Source organism: Pygoscelis adeliae, unplaced genomic scaffold, assembly GCF_000699105.1.
Source record: "Pygoscelis adeliae isolate BGI_AS28 unplaced genomic scaffold, ASM69910v1 Scaffold69, whole genome shotgun sequence".
NCBI lineage: Eukaryota > Metazoa > Chordata > Aves > Sphenisciformes > Spheniscidae > Pygoscelis > Pygoscelis adeliae.
In genome coordinates this window covers 5,174,560-5,194,287 of record NW_008825619.1, presented here as the reverse complement: position 1 = coordinate 5,194,287, position 19,728 = coordinate 5,174,560, and the positions used below count along the sequence as shown (strand labels likewise).

General features: G+C 36.9%; 1 protein-coding gene across 1 annotated transcript in view; it reads right to left on the bottom strand.

The window, feature by feature from the left end:
• Positions 1-1,142: 1,142 nt before the first annotated feature.
• Positions 1,143-19,728, bottom strand: part of MSL3 (male-specific lethal 3 homolog (Drosophila)) — a 32,715-nt gene continuing 14,129 nt past the window's right edge. Inside the window, exons 2-10 of the mRNA XM_009333396.1 lie at positions 18,711-18,803; positions 17,774-17,896; positions 17,138-17,298; positions 14,994-15,152; positions 14,257-14,519; positions 13,763-13,872; positions 13,477-13,576; positions 12,938-13,022; positions 1,143-2,061 (exon numbers count right to left, since the gene is read on the bottom strand). Coding sequence (XP_009331671.1) covers positions 1,962-2,061; positions 12,938-13,022; positions 13,477-13,576; positions 13,763-13,872; positions 14,257-14,519; positions 14,994-15,152; positions 17,138-17,298; positions 17,774-17,896; positions 18,711-18,713 — 1,104 coding nt within the window. The 5' untranslated portion in view covers positions 18,714-18,803 and the 3' untranslated portion in view covers positions 1,143-1,961. The remainder of the gene's footprint in view (positions 2,062-12,937; positions 13,023-13,476; positions 13,577-13,762; positions 13,873-14,256; positions 14,520-14,993; positions 15,153-17,137; positions 17,299-17,773; positions 17,897-18,710; positions 18,804-19,728) is intronic.

Genomic DNA, 19,728 nt, shown 5'->3' with positions numbered 1-19,728 from the left:
CACAGTCACAAAATAAGGTTTAAACTCTGTTAGTAACTTGCCTTCTACTCACAGGTACCAACAGTGGAACAAAACCAGATTTGCCATGTTATACACACTCTAACATTTCTGCAACAGAAAGGATTAAGGATGGAGTTTCAGGCAGTATTCCAAGATTAATCTCGTTAGATAGTCATTAGTATTTTGTTGAATTGTCTTTTTAGAAAAACAGGGTCTAAACCTAGACTGAAACATGTTTGCAAAGAGGATTTTGAGGTACTTTGATTCTGCTAGAGATTCAAAACTTCTGTAATTTGAGAAGGACTAAAGCTTACAAATGTTTTTTTGGTACAACAGAAATGCATTAAAAAAGAGTAGTACTACTAAATGGTACTCATTAGAAATAACGATCACCAAATTTGCATGCATCCATGCCAAACATTCGTTTAACAACCATTAAGTTTAACAGACTCTTTATAGAAGTTTTTCTAAAAGGCAGAACCTAAATTGCTAAAACCAAGGCAATCCTTATCTTTTCAGTTCAAAAGCTTTAACACACCAGTACCCTCTGAGAAGTGAGTGACAATGAACATCAACAGTAGATTTCAGATTTCGTTTGGCCTCTTAGACTAAGCTTGCCATTTCCATTTGAAAGATGATTCCTCCTAAGTACTAGTCTCTGCAAATCTGGGAGGCGTGTGTTGAGTTTTGCATTACAGGTAAGTGTTCGAATGGAAGTTTTCTGAACTAGGAAGGATTACAGAGTGATTGATGCAGCAGTCCATGAGCCTCGAGTCCTATTTTCTCCCAGTGCCTTTAAAATCTGTGTCTATCTTGACATAGCAGAGGATTCTGAAGGCCAGAGTTCTAAGTCATGGACAAGGTTTTGATGACAATCAGAACAAGAATTATTTTTCAATTAATTCCTACTGAATGTGTTTTCAGATTTCTAGGAACTCAGTTGTCACTGAATTCCTAGTTCCAGAGCTAAAACTGTCTAAAGAGACATCCTTCAAGTCTGTAGAAGAAAACCCGATGACACAGAAAGGGCTTCTCTCCCTGTTGTCAATGCTCCCACCTCTCACAATAAGCACACTTAGCAATCTCTAAAATACTAATCAAGCACAAACAAGACGTTTTAGACAGTCAAAATCACACATTTACACAGCAGCCACTGTAAACTTTATTAAGAAAAGAAGCGTTTGCCAGTTAAACTGCCATCACTTTATTGATTTCTCTGCTTACTTGTAGAAAATCTGTTCTTTCATAATGGCTCTGGAAATCATTTTTTGCCAGGCAAATGTTGAATCACTGGCAACGTATGCTCTCCTTGGAACTCTGGCAGCCTTACCATGAAAAGAGCTATATACACCTTTGCAAATGCAAAGTAAACAACACATCTTTCATTCAAGCAACAAAGTCATTCTTGAGGCACATGTCATGCTAGCCAACCAGCAAAAGCACCTTTACATTAAGCAATCTTTTCTATCATGACAGTTCCACAAAATGAAGTGCAATTTGTGAGGAAAAAAAAAATCCGTAAGATACCAGTTATGCATTCTCTTCATGTAACTGTGTAGTCAAGTCTTATTTCTCAGGCTGGAGAGGTTGAGCTAAAATGAAACACAGCATGATGATCTATCTTCATGAAAATGTCCTGTTGCTAATGCATCTGCTTTTGCCTCCTTTCCTCTTTAATAGTCCTATGCAGTCCTATGCATTAGAAGTCTGAACAAGGCTTCTCCATTCACCTGGAGTCAGAGTTATATTCAATCCTCTAAGCAACTCACAACGCCGTCTATACACACCTCTGAAAAGAAGTTCTCCATTCCTAAGTAATCCAACCATCACAGAAGTTATTTCCCTATTTCTTCAGCTCCAGAAGTTGTTTTAATCCCTTTTTCATCTTCATCTTGTAGCCACGTGGCAAAACAGCATTGTCATGGGCTACATATAGTAGGACTTAATCTTTATTAATAGCTTCAGTACATTGCCCGAGGATTTTTAGTACTGTAGTAGGCTTCACATGCAGCTACATAAGCAGATTCTGGGAAGAAATCATCATGGTATTCTGCTAAAAACCTGAGAAGAAAGCACACCAAAAAAAGAACAGAACATGAAACATTTAAGAGAAAAGCTATTTTCAAATTAATTTTTAAGCTCAGCAAAACTACATCCTGGGAATTAAGAATTAACACACTTTAAAATTTGGCATACAAAAGGCTTGCCCTATTTTTACAAGTTTTACATAGTGAGAAACAGCCTTCCCCTATCATTCTCAAATCCAAATAGCATTAAAAAAATTTGCTCAAGCTCAATGAAAAAAAAAAAAATCCAAAAGTTGAAGCTACACTCAGAAAAGAATGCAAAGAGCTATCACAGAAGAAAGAAAAGTGAAGGGATCTTTCTGCAACTTCTGCCAGTCACCTGCTCAGCATACTATCTTTATTTATGTCAAAAACCAGGATTTTCAGTTATCACTATGTCAGTATCTTATACAAATGGCCAGTAACCATTAACTCAAAGTGTATCCTTTAAGGTAAGTAAAGCTATGATTTCTTCTCTCATGTGCCTGTGCATTTAGGGTCTCCACCCCTCATGAGTATCTGATTTAAATATGGCTCTCAAAGACAAACGCACACCCTTTGCAAATCCAGTTCCCTAATTTCAGATTTCTGCAAGCTGGTCTTCAAATATTATTCAAACAGCCAAGCACCCAATATTTTATCATGTCTTCCTGCTCTGCTAACATACAACTCTTTCTTTGGTTTAGGACTGAAAATGAAAATAAACAGTGCTGCTACTAACACCAGTAACAAATAGCTAAAACGACTATAAGCTCTCTGCTCTTCCCTTGGTATACAAAGATACCAGGTATACCAATGGGGGCAAAAGGGCAAGATTGTTCTGAAACCCTGAAGTACACGAACAAACCGTTCTTCAGAAAAAACACACCAAACCTCATAGACCTTCAAAAATACCTGGATAGTAAAGATCAGCATCAATAAACATGGCAAAATGTTAGCTACAGGTTTTGAGTTAGAGTAAGAAGCAATGGAAACAACAGGAAACAATGGCATTTGCAGAATCTGGTTTCTCTCAAGAACGAAAGGCTAGGGAAATTATTTCACTATTGGAAGCTAAAAATACCAGTTTTGCATAAACAATACTCTGGACATAGAAAGTCCAAATTAAAAAAAATGTACAGGTGAATGCAATTAAACCATAGCGTTTCTCCAACCTTACTCACAGCTACACTGCCTGAACCAGGCATGTCCTTTGATCTTAAGAAAGCCAAAGCATCAAAGAATACTGACAAGAGTCTCTATATAAGGCAATCTAAATTTAATCAGGAATATTTTAATTGCTGAGAGCTCATACAGAAAGGTTACAGCACAAACACGAAGATAAGTGAACAAAGGTTGATTTTTCACAAACACACACATACAATCCTTGTACGTAACATGGGCATCAAACAAGTGCTAAACTGGAGGAATAACTAACTGGTTACATCCTACTAATTCTAGGAAAAGCAGTGAGAAATACAAGCTTTTTTAGAAGAAATCAATCCTTCAGTGTGTCACCATTTATTTAGAAGGCACTTTGTCAACTTCCTCCGTACTTGTTTATTTCACAGGAATTCTGTAATTAACAGTAATTAGAGGGACCTAGGGTCATTTCTGATGTAAAATGTTACAGGTTTAAGACATGCAATTGAACTGGCTGGACAACTAATACACTTCCAGAAGATCAAACGGCAGCTTGTTTTTGTTTTTAAACATTACCTAAGGAATTGAGCAGAAAAGGCTCCATTACATGACCCATAACCGTGTCTAATCAAGCACATAATTTCTGGCAATATTCAGCTGGGCAGGTACTGCCAAAGGGAGAAAGATCTCTCTTGTATTTAAAGCAAGGATCCAACTGGCTCTGCCACAGACTGACACCACATAAGCTATCATAATAAGTGTGTAAGAGCTAAGTAAATTTAAAGTTCCACATCATCTTCACTCACGCAATCCTAAGTGCATTAAATACTTTAGCATACTTTTTACTTGTAAGTATTCATACTGTGCTAGTTTCTCATTGGGTCCAACAGCAGCTTCCAATTTCATTAAAGAGCACAAAGCAAAAAGGATTATATAATTAAGGTTGAGATATAATTTAGAAAAAAAATCCTATGAAAACTATTTTGCTAAATCAAAAAATTGTTTTTAATATTACAGCACGTTACAGTTGCATTATACCAATTTCCTATTCAAAGAAATAAAGGCATTTAAATAAATGAAATAAAAACAGCAGTGAAATATTTTCCCCTGAAAGAACAAAAGACATTCACAGTCAATGCAACGAACTACTACGCAGTGAATCCAAATTAGTTAAACTTTAGCAAAAGAATGAACCAAAAAAAAAGTTTTATTTCCTTGAACTAAAAAAAAAATAGGACAAATCTAGATTAAAACCACCAATATTTATTAATACACTGTTTGAACCACACTACTTAGTGATTTACTAGCCCTCGTCATTAAAACCATTCACCACCTACTTTTCTAGGCTTACCAGGCCATAAATTGATCTAATACTTTATAAAATGCTTTATAACACGTGTATAACACAAAAACAATTCACACGATCAGATCCTCCTAACCTTCACTGAAACACATCACTCATTTGCACTACACACGCACACCTTACTCGAGGAAAACCACTACAAAAGAGTACTGAAATTATAGCAACTTAGAAGCTAATAAAATACCTGAGTCATCAACTGCTATGACCTCTGACTGTAGTTAGTTACAAATCACTTTCTGGGATATGCGGGGTGGGTATGAAGTGAGTGTGATAAGGCCTAAAACTTAACAGACTTGAGTCTAACTTTTAACATGCTTAGATTGCACAAGATTAAGATGAGCCACAAATGGCATTTGATTAATAATTCTTCATTAACACATGTTAACGACTTCAAGAGATAAACAAACTGCAAGGGCCAATCAGATTCTTAGTGTCATTGGATAACATTCCGTAAAACACAGTACCAAGTGCTAGATCACACGAGGGAGTATGTTTTAAAAGAACATCAGTAAAACAAAGGAATGTTCAGAGGACATTGGGTAGCTGACAGTTTCAAGAATTTTAAGGGCAAGTAATGAGAAACAGGTTCATTTTCTCTTACAAATTTCCTGACTTTTGCTTAAGATCAGTCATAAATGCCAGTTTGGTGCAAGCTAAAGTGACAGCTAGTAAAGATGAGAAATTTTAGCTGAGATGCTTGTGGCACAGCTACAACTCAAAAAAAAAAAAAAAAGCAGGCAGAATGCATGCAGTCAAATGTACATCTCTCTGTTCTTAATATAACGGTTGTGAAAAGCAAAATACCCCAGAGCTAGCAAATACAAGTTACTTTCTGCAGAGAAGAGGGAGGAAACAGGCAAAAGAACACAAGGTCAGCCTCTGTCCCCATCCCTTGTGTATCTGTATACAAAGAGCAGTGGCCCTTCTGAAGCTGCTTTCTATTGAAACTACATCGCAGTGCAGAAAGCTGGCACAGAAATATTAGGAGTCTCATAAGACTCTTAGCTACTGGATATTTCACTAATGCTTTGCTCTTGGAAAAGCTGAAATAGCACAAAGACCAATTACACTGGCACCTGCAAGTCATGAGCCAAGATTTAAAAACAGAGGGAGCTGTACGTAGCAAGCAGAGCCAATGTTCAGCTATAAATCAGAAAGCACATTGCTATTTAGCTATTCAGAAATTCATTACTTTTCACTTACAAACCTGATAAATTCAGTCACCTCTTGCATTATTGCCTTTTTCATTTTTATACTTTTTACCGAGTTCATATGCGTACACCTACACAGTGAAGCTGCTTATGAGTAACCGAGTTTTGAGACGCACAGTCCACACAAACATCCTGATGTAAAACTGCACACTTTTTTCTCATCATGAGAATCCACAAAAAGAATACTTATGCTTTACACATGTGCTCAGAACATAGAGGTAACGTGGCACAATGCAGCTATTTCCCTCTCTACCACAGGTTCCTAGAAGAGCAACACTTCAGAAAGGACTAGAGGGGATGGAGACAAGGGAAACAGACACGTGGGCAACCTAGCTTGAAGAATTCCTATGTTCTGATCTTCAAGTGTGGCAGTCTGTAAGCAAGCTTACCTCAGCTGACTCCAAGCAATAGCCTCACAAATATACTACCATCTGGCTGAGAGTTACACAGGCAGATCTACCAAAAAGAGGCACAGAGCTATCATTATCCACATTAAAAGGCCACTTGACATATATATGTCAGGAACATTTCTCAGAGTCACTGAATTAATACGAGCTTTAAAAGCATCATCTGGTAGCGAAAACGTCCTTGTCTTGGCAGCATCAACACAACCTATTGCCTGAACAGTCTCTGCATGAAGAACAACATTCTTCTAAACGACAGCTACCATCACATCAATAAACTCAGGGACATCCTGAAAAGTGTGAAAATTACAAAGGAAAACCTTAATAATTTTAAGAAGGACAACCTTAGCCATGAAGGTATAAGAATACAGAGTTAAAAGGAAAAGTTTCCAGGAAGGTGACATCTTACACACTTTTGCTACAGAGTTCTAGAATGTAAGCAGATGCTTTGATGACATCAGTGGCCTGGGCTAGATGCTGTTTGAAAGGCAACTGTAATGATCTACCTAAAGGAATTTGCTTAAAGAGCATGATGGGTCCTAACTCTGTGAGTCACCTCATCAAAAGAAATGTCATTTGCAGATTAAGAAGCTATCTCCTCTCCGAAACTACTACTCAAATGCAGGATTTGAAACCTAAAAAGGCTTAGTTTCATACAAAAGCATACGACACCATCTGCCCCCCCGCCTTCCCTCTCCAACTAACAGGCATGTCTCCATCTGGAAGGCTGTTCAGGGCAAAAGCTCGCCAATACAAAGTTCATCATAACCCCAATGCAGCCAACAGAACAAGTGAAGTGGAAAGCTTCAGATGTTTATTCTGATATCCAGTGTCTCAAGAACCATGCCAAAGGAACAAACAGGCTTGTTTTGTTGACTGGACTCTTATTACTCATCCACATAGAGAAACTGAGATCATCTTCCTTGGCCTTTAAAGGGCAAGTGCAGAGAACTCTGAAGATGCCAAGCTGCCAAAATAACATTTCTGGTAAATCAGGCTGAGTGAGTGAAAATTAAAAGTGGTAACTTCTAGTAGAACTTTTGGGAAAACAGTCCTGCAAGAGCTCAATGCAGGAGTCCTTAGTTGGTCTTGAGGATGAAGACCCACTTTTGGCAAAGCCAGCACAGATCCCAGAATCAATTCCTAGAGCTGCCTTCTAAAAAAGCTACCATAACACACTTAAAATATTTTGGGCCACCTCTCACTTTAGATGCATGACCCAAACCTCTGTTATTATGATTAGGAATATGCTCATTCAAATACCCCGGCACCTGATGATTTGCTAAGCAGAAGGAAGACAAGCGATCCACATGGTGCAGTTTCAGGAAGTATTTTTGGCACAGCAATCAAACCTTAGTCAAGAACAATAAGCACACACGAGCAGATTCTGCAGACCAACCAGACAACAAAAGCCTACTGAAAATAAGAACCTGTACAATACCAGGTACTCACTGACTAAAAAGCGTTCAACATAAAGGTGCTAAAAGTTTGAGAGGAACCAAAATGGCAGGTACCTTTCCACCCATTCAGTGAATACAGCAAACGCCAAATATAATGGTAGTAGCGCCCTAAAATAAGGCATATACATTCACTGTGCAAGCAGAATGCCTTCGTTTCAAAGTGTTTCAAAACTTGAAAAAAAAAGTTCCTTTACCTGTTTGTGCCTCTAAACCCACACCTGTCCATTTACACTCAGAACCTTGATTTTCTCACATTTAGGCTCCAAATCCATAAGGTTTTCTAGTATGCCACAATTGCTATGCTGCACAGGTACTTTTTGTCAAGTAACCAGTTAATCCCAAAATTGAGAGGCAAATAGAAAAGCCCTAATCAATGTAAGAAACAGTAGTACAATTGTATTCTTTGTGATCTTTCAAAAAGTGATTTTTAATCAGTTGCCATCTTGCAACTTAAAGTCACAGTGAGCAGGAACTCTGTCACAAGCAACTTAACCTAAGTAGAGATGTTTTCTATTCCATTCACCATGTGCAACGCTTCATTTTTTCATTCTCAGAAAGCCACTAATAACCTCATTAACTGCACATTAGCACAGACTAGTGGTCATAATTCACCACTGCAATTACATATAATAAAATTACTACACTCAAAAAATGCTGTGCTATCAAAACCAGAGATCTCTTTCTTAAGGTTACTTCAAACAACTTGTCATCTTTCTATATACACATTTTGTTATCACAACCCTCTAATTTGGTCACATTCCGATTTGGCTTCCTTCTCATAAAATACTCAACAGTATTGAAATACTGGTTTTCTGTATTAAAATATGGTTTTCTACCCATGGAACAGAGTGGCACAGTCGATACAAGCAGGTTGTAAAACATCAGAAAAAAAATGAGATCTAAAATGAAGAAACAACTTATAGGATATACTGAGTTTGAAATACCAGTGGGTTTTTAACAAAACCGAAGTCTTTGACCATTAAGAATGTAGTTTTCCATCATGTCCCGATTTCGGCTGGGGGAGAGTTAACTTTCTTCCTAGTAGCTGGTACAGTGCTGTGTTTTGGGTTTAGGATGAGAATAATGTTGATAACACACCGATGGTTTAGTTGTTGCTGAGCAGTGCTTACACTAGTCAAGGACTTCTCGGCTTCTCATGCCCTGCCAGCGAGAAGCTGGGAGGGGGCACAGCCAGGACAGCTGACCCAAACTGGCCAAAGGGATATTCCACACCATGTGACGTCATGCTCAGTACATCAGCTGGGGGAAAGCTGGCCAGGGGGCTGCTACTCAGGGACTGGCTGGGCATCAGTTGGTGGGTGGTGAGCAATTGCATTGTGCATCACTTGCTTTGTATATTCTATTATTATTACTACTATTTTAATAATTGAAATAAACTGTCTTTATCTCAACCCACGAGTTTTCTCACTTGTATTCTTCCGATTCTCTCCCCCATCCCACCGGGGCAGGGGGAGTGAGTGAGTGGCTGTGTGATCCTCAGCTGCTGGCTGGGGTTAAACCACAACACAATCTGAAATATTACATACTGGCCTCATCTGGAAAAGTGTATTAGAATTTTTAGAAGCATTATTTTAGAAATATTTCATCACTTATTCATTCTTCTGTATTTCATGAAAGTCAAAATACCTATGGCTTTCTGAAGTGCTGTACCATTTTGTTTTGCTTTTTTTCCCCAAAATGCAAACGACATTGACTGAAATTACCTCAGTGAAGATGGGTCTTGCTATTCTAAAAACAGACATGTTCTATCCTCCTAACTTTTAAGTATCTCCTATTGGTCAACAGTCCTGAGAAGTGACCGCTCTGATCCCAAAACTGTTTTACAAGTCAAGGCTGCGTTCAAATCAATGGAAATGGCAAAACAAAAACTGGCACCTTCTTGCCTATCATTTCTCATCACTTAAGCAGCATCTGGAGGCATGCTAGGCACCTCACAATACAGAGAAGTCGTATAATACAGCACTTACAGCATTTTATTAAAAATACAGCTCAAATAATGGAATTGGTTAAAAGGCAATACTTACTCTATCTCAAAAACTACGAAGAGGCAGGAAGATTTAATCAGGGGTCCTTTGCTAGTAAGATTACCAGTCAGTAGGCACCAGTTACTGTGTTAGCTTCCACTGCTTGCTCCTGAAGACTAAACTCAAACTGTAAGTGAAATTCAGTGAAACCAACCGGCAAGTTTGTCACTAAAGTCTGTTTCAGACTGTTATTCTTCTGCAAGTATTATGAATTATTTCAGACCTAAATAGTTTGAAGACTAAGAGTTTTGTACTTAATTTGAGAAACTAATTTTCCTTACTTCTGCGAATTCTGTAATTGAGAAATCAACTTTCATGTTCTCCATGAAGAAATTTTCATTATGCATGCTTGTAGAAAGCTGCACTAAGCACAAAGGGTACAGCTTCTACTTAATATGAACCTCAAAGATGTATTTCATACAGCCCTTAAAAATATATGTTGTCTGGGAAACCAAGATCAATCTTGTCTAGCAGCAATCTGAGGGCATGACTGGAAAATATTACCCACGTAGCATATCTCAAAGTGAATTTAATGCATCTATCAAGTACTGAGTAAGCTCAATAAAACAAGCTTCCAGACAAAGTGCTATATTAAATGTCTCAGTTTCTCAGCCCACGTGAAATTAATAGTACAAATGTTAAATGAAACTGTAAATTTTAGCCATAAAATCATAATTCAAAATTAAATCACTAACTATGCCAGAACTAAATCAGTTGTGTACTACATGAAAGTTTTATTTAAAAACACATGAACAACTTAGGCTTGGACTACTCGACCTAGAACTCAAAGATGATTCAGAAACGGTTTTATTGATGCGGACAGCTTCAACCCCTTGCCTACTATTAGAAAAATAAAGAAAAGGAGAGTACTTCACCTTGTCACTCAAGACCAATTCACTAAAAGAAATTAGGCAGTCTTAAGTAAACTGGCTGCTATCATCTAATGCATACAGACTGTGTCGGACAGTTCTTACCTTTCAAAAGGTAAGCCAGAACAGAACTGATAGAAAATATTTTTAATAAAGATCCACTAATCCTTTCATTCCCAAAAAGGAAAAGGCAGAACATGAAAATTGAAGAACTAGTACAAGATGTCACCTCAGCCTCAAGTTCTCTTGTGATGAGAAACGGATAATGCAGAAGCATTTCTGTGATAAAAATCAAGTCTGAACAAGTTGCTAGAAAATGTAATTGTTTGACCACTTTCAATGACATATGGGACAAAGAAAGAAATACCCAAATGAAAGACATCCTAAAGCCCCGTGAATACATGTTGGGGAAAAAAAAAAACCAACTAATAATTTGCATTGGTTTCTATGTTACCTATTTGAATAGTAGCATATCCAGTAAGGAAACTAGTTTAAGAAGAACATCTATGACAAAGCTACCTAAGATCAAATGCTTCCTACAGCAGTAACTAACCTGGAAGCTTTTTCAGGAAGGCTCTCAATTTGATCAGTTCTGACAAAACCACAGAAACCATTATTTCAGCACAGAAAAGAAACCTTGAGAACAGCATCAGCAAAACATAAATGAAACTGGCTTAGGAAGCACTTGAAAAAAACACAACAAAATATTCCAGGGCTGTGTATCAGATATGAGATATCCACACTATGCTTGCCTTGGGGGGCTCATTTTGGTTTAGTTGTAGTCTGGTCTTGAGGACTGAATGCCCCCTAGTACTGGAGCACACTTCTGGTTAAGTGTTTTCCAAAAGGAATCCAGCTTGTGTACTCAGAGCACTCTGCAACGCAACACAAAGCATGGTAAGCGGGAACTACCGAGAGATTTCCTTCAAAAGCACAGTTCGATCTGACCTAAAAATGCTGATGTGGAAACATCTTCTGATTTTTTTTTTTTTTTAATTATTTCTATTTATAGACGACTACACATTTCAACAAGATGGTCAGATGGAAAAAAATAAGACATATACGGGTACAACCACTAGAACTTTCAGTTTAATCACCTCCCTACTTGTATGGGGGCTGAGGGACACGTTTCCTCCTTCCTTCTATTCCACCCCACCACAGCTCATCTATAGAATGGGTATGAAGAAACTGCATTTAAGATGCTGAAGAGTAGAGACCTGCTCTGGCCAACACAGAAGAATCTGAACAGGCAGAGGTCTGATAAAAACTGATTTGATCCACAGTGAGTTAAGCACCCTATTCACTCCAAGCAAAAATAGGTTTCCAACGATAAGCACTAATGCTGTCCTGCTTAACTTAAAGATATTTTGAATACTAACAAGGATCCGACAAAATAGAGATGTAAAAAGGAATCAGTAAAAAAACTTAAAAATTAAATACTTCAAGAGAAGAATTTTGTATTGTAGAAACTTCAACATTTGAGACATCTTTTATTTTCAATAAACAATTAAAGTAAAAGCATTTTAAAGTTTTCATCTCCCTGATCTCTAACAGGACTTTTGATATGCTAATGCCACATTATGTTACTTTTCAGCATGTGGATACTTAAGAGTCTTTGGCCAAAATTAAGTTAGGACTTCCACATTTGTTCTGGATGTTTACCATTTACAACATTCTCTCTTCTAAGTTTTCCTTGGCAAATTTATTTTCCACTGTATCGATGCTGCAAAATACAGTGCCACACTAGATATCTAACTACCACTACAGTGTCATGCAGAGATATTAACTAGAGTACCTGACAAACAAAGCTGATCATGGTGCAGGTATGACCATACTGACTCCAGCCATGGAGCTAGCGTGGTCAGAAAGAGTTTGGGTGCCCCTACAAGCCGCTACATTGCGTAACAGAGAAACCTTTCTGTTTAAAACTCTATTAGGACAGTCTTTTCTTTAAAAAAACTACCGTAATTAAAAACCCTGTCCTAAGCCACAAGTTTCTCCCCCTGCTAATATCGATGCAACATCAACACTCTCAGATTATGCTCTCAAAAATAACAATGCAGAGTTTGTATTTCTTCATAAAACGTGCTTCTTAACCAAGTCAGACTTGTCATTCTACACATACTAGCAAACAAACTTTTACACTTCAGTTCTCTATCACTGTGTTTATGAAAAATTTAAGTAGGGAGTTCAGGTTCCCTTCAATTTGAATTACAGAATCAAAAATCTTATACTAATCTTTATTCAAATTGTTATTATTAAAATCTTATATTAATTTCATCACACTCTTGTAGTTAGAGAAAATGAACATCTTATTTTAAAAACCCTTTGTCATTCCAGGACACTTAGATCTATGTAACAATGCAAACACTGCTGTGGTACATTGTGTCACATTACCTCAGAAACATTTCGAAGTGTTTTACTAAAGCCTTTAGGTTTTTGTCAGGAAAGCACATCTTCCCCAGTATTTCTGGTAGCTTTACTGTAAATAAAAGAAATAACGTTTACACCTGTTCTTGCAAAAGCAACTTCTAATTACTTTTATCTACTATACAGAAAATAATAATATAAAAATTTCTTCTCCCTGCAGCCTCCACTTTTCTTTGCAAGTTACTCAGTGATCTTTCAAAGCCTTACTAAAAAGAAACATGCTGAGAAAGTGAATGCTGCTTGGTTTAGTGACATTTGATAGTGTATTGGAAGTAACGCTTGTTTGCTTTTGTTAAATGAAGACTTACAGAGCCAGTAAAAGATAACCAAATTTATGAACAGCCTAAGAGTTTTCAGTAGATTGAAATGTACATTTCTCCAAGAATAAAACTAAATGTGATAAAGCAAACAGAAAATCACACAAATACGGTCACTGAAAAAAAAGAAAAAAAAAAGAAAACAAATAAAGCAATTTTGATTGAGCACAGAGTTTTGCATCAGTTTACCAAACATCCGTAGCAAATGTTGAGATCCATAGATATATGAGGGAGGTGGTGGTTGATCACTTGGTGGATAATTCTCTGGCATCAATTTCCAGGACAAAACCTAAACATAAAACATGAAAATGTTGGTTATGAAGTCTTTATAGCACCATAAATAATTTAGTCTGTACAGAACTTCAAAATCAAAGATGAAGTAATATAAACAAAACCTTTTCTTACATAGCCCTACTCTGAGGTCCACGAAACCTTTAATCGTTGAATCTAGGATAGTAGCACAAAAATCTGTTACCTCGTTCAATTCATTGTTTCTTCTACCTTCAAAACCAGTAAAAACTGCACTCCCCTCTTTGCTAGGAGTCAAAGTTATAGGTGAAGATGATCCACTATGGACTGGGGTTTCTTCAAAAGAGAAGGAAAAACAAAACAGAAGAAATCAGAAGTAAAATTTTGTTATCTGTTTTATGGAACTACAAGCCATTAAATATAACTAAGGCCTACTGCTAAAATGTTTAAAGTCTTAAACACTGGAATTCAATAAATGCTATCCTAAAGTAGGCTCACAGAAAAGCAGCTCCTTGAATTCTGTTGAGAAATACAGTACCAAAGTACTGAGAATATTGCTTTGTATTTCTCCCATTGGTATAAGGCCTCAGGGATAAATAATTGATACGAAGAGTAATGAATTCCCACTGCAATCATTTAGTTCACAGTCCACATGACATTAAAAAAGGAACAGGACTTAAAAATCTTGTTTAGAGCAACAATTTAAAGAGCAAAACCTACTTTTTTCCAGGTGCAAGAAGAGCTTTGGCATAGAAGCTGGGGTCTCGAGATGCCGTCGTTTAGGTTGTGGGGAAGCACTGCTTTCTGACAACCTGTCGCAGTTAGAGCTATGGCGTGTAGAACGTCTCAGCGACTGCAGAATTTCAGGTTCAGCTTTTCTTCTTTTTGGCGTGGCTGGCTCCCCTGTTGTAGGCTGGCTGTCGGTTGACTGAGGCGTTGGCGGATTCAACAGAGGAGGACTTGGGGAAAGCTCCTCCTGATTTCTAGGCAATGAAGGCAGCTTTACAGAAGTGAAGATATCAGGGCTCTTCCCCCAAAAGAGATTCTTCTAGTTTCACAGATCTTGTTAAATACTTACTCGGATTAGACAGTCTCCCCAATAACTATCAAAGCGATGAGGCCTTCTTTTAAATACTATTTTCCAGAAGTATATTTATTTTAAAATTTAAAAGCTACTGAACACAAATTTACATTTCAATGTGAATTTTTTTTTCCCCACAAAGTTGCAGCGTAACTCTACACCAGTCAGTACAACCCCCTTTTGAAGTTAACCAGATAGACATTCAGAACCTGACTTCTGAATTCAGGCAAGCAATTCACAGAGAAGTTCAACATTTTATCAAGACAATTTTTAAGTTAAAGTCTGTGAGAAATCATCCTATTCTGAAGACTTAACCACATTCTATTGCATTTTTCTCAGGAGATAAGCAGTATTAGACTCGGTATACCCAACCTACCTGTTAGTGTTTGTTGAGTTTTCTTTGATGGGAAGAAAGAATTTTGATGAAGTCACCTTCTTAAATTGAGCTTGTTCATAAGGATAGAGCAAAATTAATGGAAGTGTGAAGTCAAAGGTTATTCTCAGCCCATCCACCATCTCTTTACATAGCTCAACACTAGAGAAAAAAAAGGATTACAAATTTCAAAGTTGCATGTCAAAATTTTTCAGTGTAGTTGTAGGAAATTCCCTTTTAATACAGGTTATTAACGTCTTAACTACGGTATGCTGACTTCATCACTAAGTCATGATGAGCGATTAAAAGCACACTTAGACAGTGATTGCTGTTGTTAACTTCACATAAATACAAATTAAGTCTGCTTAATAAGGTCAAACAAAATTATACAATTGTTCTGTTGTATTACTATTTACTGGATTAATAAAATCTACTTTACAGTAAAAGTTGTTAGAAAAGCAAAATAATGCTTACATGAAAAACTAAGTTCACTAGGCTCAAAAAAGAGGCACCTGCCAGAAAAAAGTAAGTACGCTATAGATTGAATCTCTGTCTAAAAGGCATATGCAGAATTTGATCTATAGCCACTAAGATGCAGTTAAGGCTGTGCTTAAAAGATGTCCAGTGAATCAACAAAACCAGATACATTTGCATTGGAGATCAGTTTCCAATGGCCTGCTCCTGGTAACCAAAGCACTATGTTTAGAGGCTACTAGGAATTTCAGTTTTGGGCTTGTGTAAAAGACTCGCAGTGCTAGCTGGTGAGCAGATTTGCCGTTACAAGCAGAACCAAGAACACTGAGTCCAGTCCACCTCCAACACCTCTCACCTCTATGAAGGTATTCATCTCTCGCGTCTCAAGTGCACATATGTGTATGGTAACAGTAACTTGATTCTGCCACAATGACCCACGTTAGAAATTCCATACCTCATATTACCATTCCATACCACCTGCTAAAACTACTGCTTTTTAAAAAAAAAAACCAAACAAAAAACCCACCACTATATATAAATTGGGTCAGAATTTCTGCACATGATGGTCTCCTATCACATCTGAGAAGGTCAATTACCTTCTGTGTTAGAGCAGTAAGGGCAATACAATAAAGTTGTCAGCTGAATCTCTCCTACTTAATGGATCACTGAAATTATACACATTTTCCTCATTAAAGCACCTTCTTTACTGAGGAAGTCACTTAAACATACACCTTTAAAATCATAATGTGCGTACAACCTTCTGTTCGTATTTCTGATGTCTCATCTAACTTCCTGTTTGGGAGATTATATTACAAAGAAGGAAAGTATCATTAATCTGTCAAATAATGAATGACATCAATATAAACCAAGACACTCACATAGACCAAAATATTGCAAGGAATAGCATAATTATGCACCATTGAAATAGAATGTGGTAACGGAAGTCAAGATTTCTCTTTGATAAAATACAAGACTTCACCCCAGTGTAGACTTAGATAAGGATGCAGTCTCATCTAATATTGAGAATCTTTAGCATAAGAGAAAAAACAAACAAAACCAAACCACACTGCAAACACACAAGATTAACACACTGCATTTGTAGCATGGTAGAAGAATATACAGCTCAGCTGAGAAAACAGCAACTAAGACGCAATCAATTTTAATAAACAGGATTGGTGTTACTACACACATTGTTTCCATACATATTGACTCTAGGATTTAAGATGGTATGTCAATTTAAAAAAAAAAAAATCACCTGCACTTGGAGTTCTATGTGTTTGTATAAAAATTTTAATCCTTTATAAAATTTGAACCTGTTCAGTTTTATTTAAGCAGGGAATTCTCACATCAAATACTCTCGCAGTGCTCAAAAAATTCTTCACATAGACAATAGCAACACATTCTTCCAAAACAGGTCACAATATTCACAAGAACTTACATGATTAAAGGAGATATTGAAGCTTTTGCATAATGACTTTTCAGATATAGGGACTCCCTCACTGATAAACAAATTGTCAGCGTTACTGTACTATAGGTATCTGTCAAATATTTTAAGCCCCATAAATAGACATACATCACAGTATAAGCTCACAGAAGTGAACAGCCGTGAAACAGAACACAGAATGCAAGGTCATTCTTCTTGTGACAATAGCGCTGGACTAAAGATTACTTACTTCTTCTCTGGTGGCACGTAATGAAGATTCATATTAGCATGTGGAGTCATCTGATGGTGCCGAGATCTTTCATTGGCTGAAAAAGCAGCATTAATAGCAAAATGTTTCACATATGACTCCAGGATAGTTATTATATTTGTCTGACAAGGAAGCTTCACTAGCTGAAAAAGAAACAACAAATTAATATCTTACAAAAACAATTAGTAAGTATACCAAGCTAAAACAGGAGCTCGCAATGAACCGACTAGTTTAATAAGTCTCTATTGCATGAAGTTGTTTCAGGAGTGATTAATTTGAACCCTTAAACTGCATTTTTGATCAATCCTTTATAAACATCTGCAGAAACAAAAACACGGTCAGGTGAACAAGCCTACTACATTTCCAGCTTTAAAAAAAGCAATCTGCACTCTAAAACACTATTGGGTGCTGAAATGTTACATTCTGAAACATAATGACAATTCACTGTTTTAGCTATAGAGAAGTCTGCTCCTTACACTCCTTTTATTCTTCCTTATACTGTCTAAGCTCACCTTTGCAATAAAGTTCAAAAAAACAGGAGTTGTTACACACAGGAACTACTTTTGATGCCCTCCCCACCCTGCCGTGCACACTCATTTCATAGCTTTTATTTCATACCCGTTTTCTTCTATTAATATAGTAACAGTCTTCCTCAAGCTTCTTTTTCAAGACTTCAGGAATTTCTATGCTTATTGCTCTTTCTTCCATGTCCCGTTTTGTGTGAGTGTCTTGTTCTTCTTTCTACAACAGACCAGTGCAAGAAACAATATATTGGTTGTGCTTACTGAAGTTCTTTTTCACTAGTATTCATAGTCAGGATACAATATAACAATCAAGTTCTCATGCAAAAATAAAATATATATAGTAAATATTTAAGTAGATAGCAGCCTTACTGTAAGCAATTTAACAATACTGCTGTGAAGTCATCTGCAGATTCATTTTTTAAAACTTTTTATTTTTAAATCTAGTATTCGCTTAAGTATTTAACACAAAAGAACGAACAGAAATTTGTTAGGTTCTGCTACTTCAGATCACCCACACTGTGGTAGTTAGATGCCACAGACCTTCAAAACAACCACTTACGCTGTACTTTCTTTTCGATAATGTAGAGAAAACACATGTTTTTTCTTTAAGTCAGTCTTCTACATTTTAATTTAAGACCAGAGTAGACATGCCCATTTCACAGCAAAATACAAAAGCCAGAAAGATCCTGCCGCTATTAGGATTTGTCCAGCCTGCATAAACTAGTAAGTTTACAGCACCCACCAATCCGGATAATCTAGTTTGCTATGTTTTCTCCACATAAGCCTTACGCGTAGAAAGAGAGGAAAAGAAACAAATCTGTATTTTTAGATTAATATCAAAGAATTCTACAAGAGTATGACATCTATAATTTTCAAAAACTCAACCACAGTAAGCATCAAGAGTAAGAAAATTATGCTTTTAATTCCAGCTAAATAACCAGATGTGGCCTGTATTTCATCTACTTCAAATTTTCCAGAGTTTCAAATACAGATGTTTAAATTCTATTAAGTTAAGGAGCTCATGAATATACCATTTCTGTCCTCTCTTCTATGTCACTTTCTTCACTTTTTATTTCTTCATCTGTTCCTTCATCACTGTCATCAGAAGAAGAACTACTTATAGCTGTGTAAAAGAGATTTCACATATTTATCTCACATTATTACACTGCAGGGGTTAAGACCAAACAATTTCAGGCCTCAATGCAAAAAAAAAAAAATCCCCAAAAAAACACAACTAGCTTGCTATATTTAATGAGGATGAATAATTCCAACTGAATTAAACATACAAGTATTATTTACAGCACACTATAAACTTTTTAAATATGTAAGACAAGAAGTTTACAGGAAGTATTCTTGCATCCTCTGTAATTGAAAAACACTCACTTTTAATAGCTCCCTACATTTCTGAACGCTCACAGATCTTTTCAGTTTTTATTGGACTTTAGTTCTGAACAGGGAATTAACGTATTAACCATTCAATGAGAAGATCTGGATCTGCGCAGCGACAGTTGCCAGAAAGCCAGTTAAGTGCCAGCCAGTGTTCCTGCTGGTTTTCAAGCTACAAAGAAAAATGCTATGTAATGAAAGAGCTGGCTTGAGAGTGAAATCAGCCAGTCAGCTGACAAGAAACAGACCTTTGTGCCAGGTAGACCAGGGAAAAAGAAAATCTCATTGCCCTCTAAGATACGTAGAGACACTAGCAGAGAAAGTGTCTTGTTTCCCAACACCAAACAAAGAAAACTGAGGGTTTCTTGCACCTAGTAATACTACGCTAAACAAAGCGGCATTCAGCTCTGAAATCACTGATTAGAATAGTTGAGTGGAAGTGACACACGGAAAAGCCTCTGGAACACAAGAAGCAGGTATCTTAACTTAATAGATGCTTAGCATGAAACATAGTGCTCACTCTTCATATGACTGCCTCCCTACATTTCAAATAGGACTGTGATACTCTCGTGTCATCCAAATAGCAAGTTACAGCATGCACTGTACCCCTAGCTCAGAAAGTTAAAGACATCATGCCAGTTATCAAAAAATGAAAACAAGCTC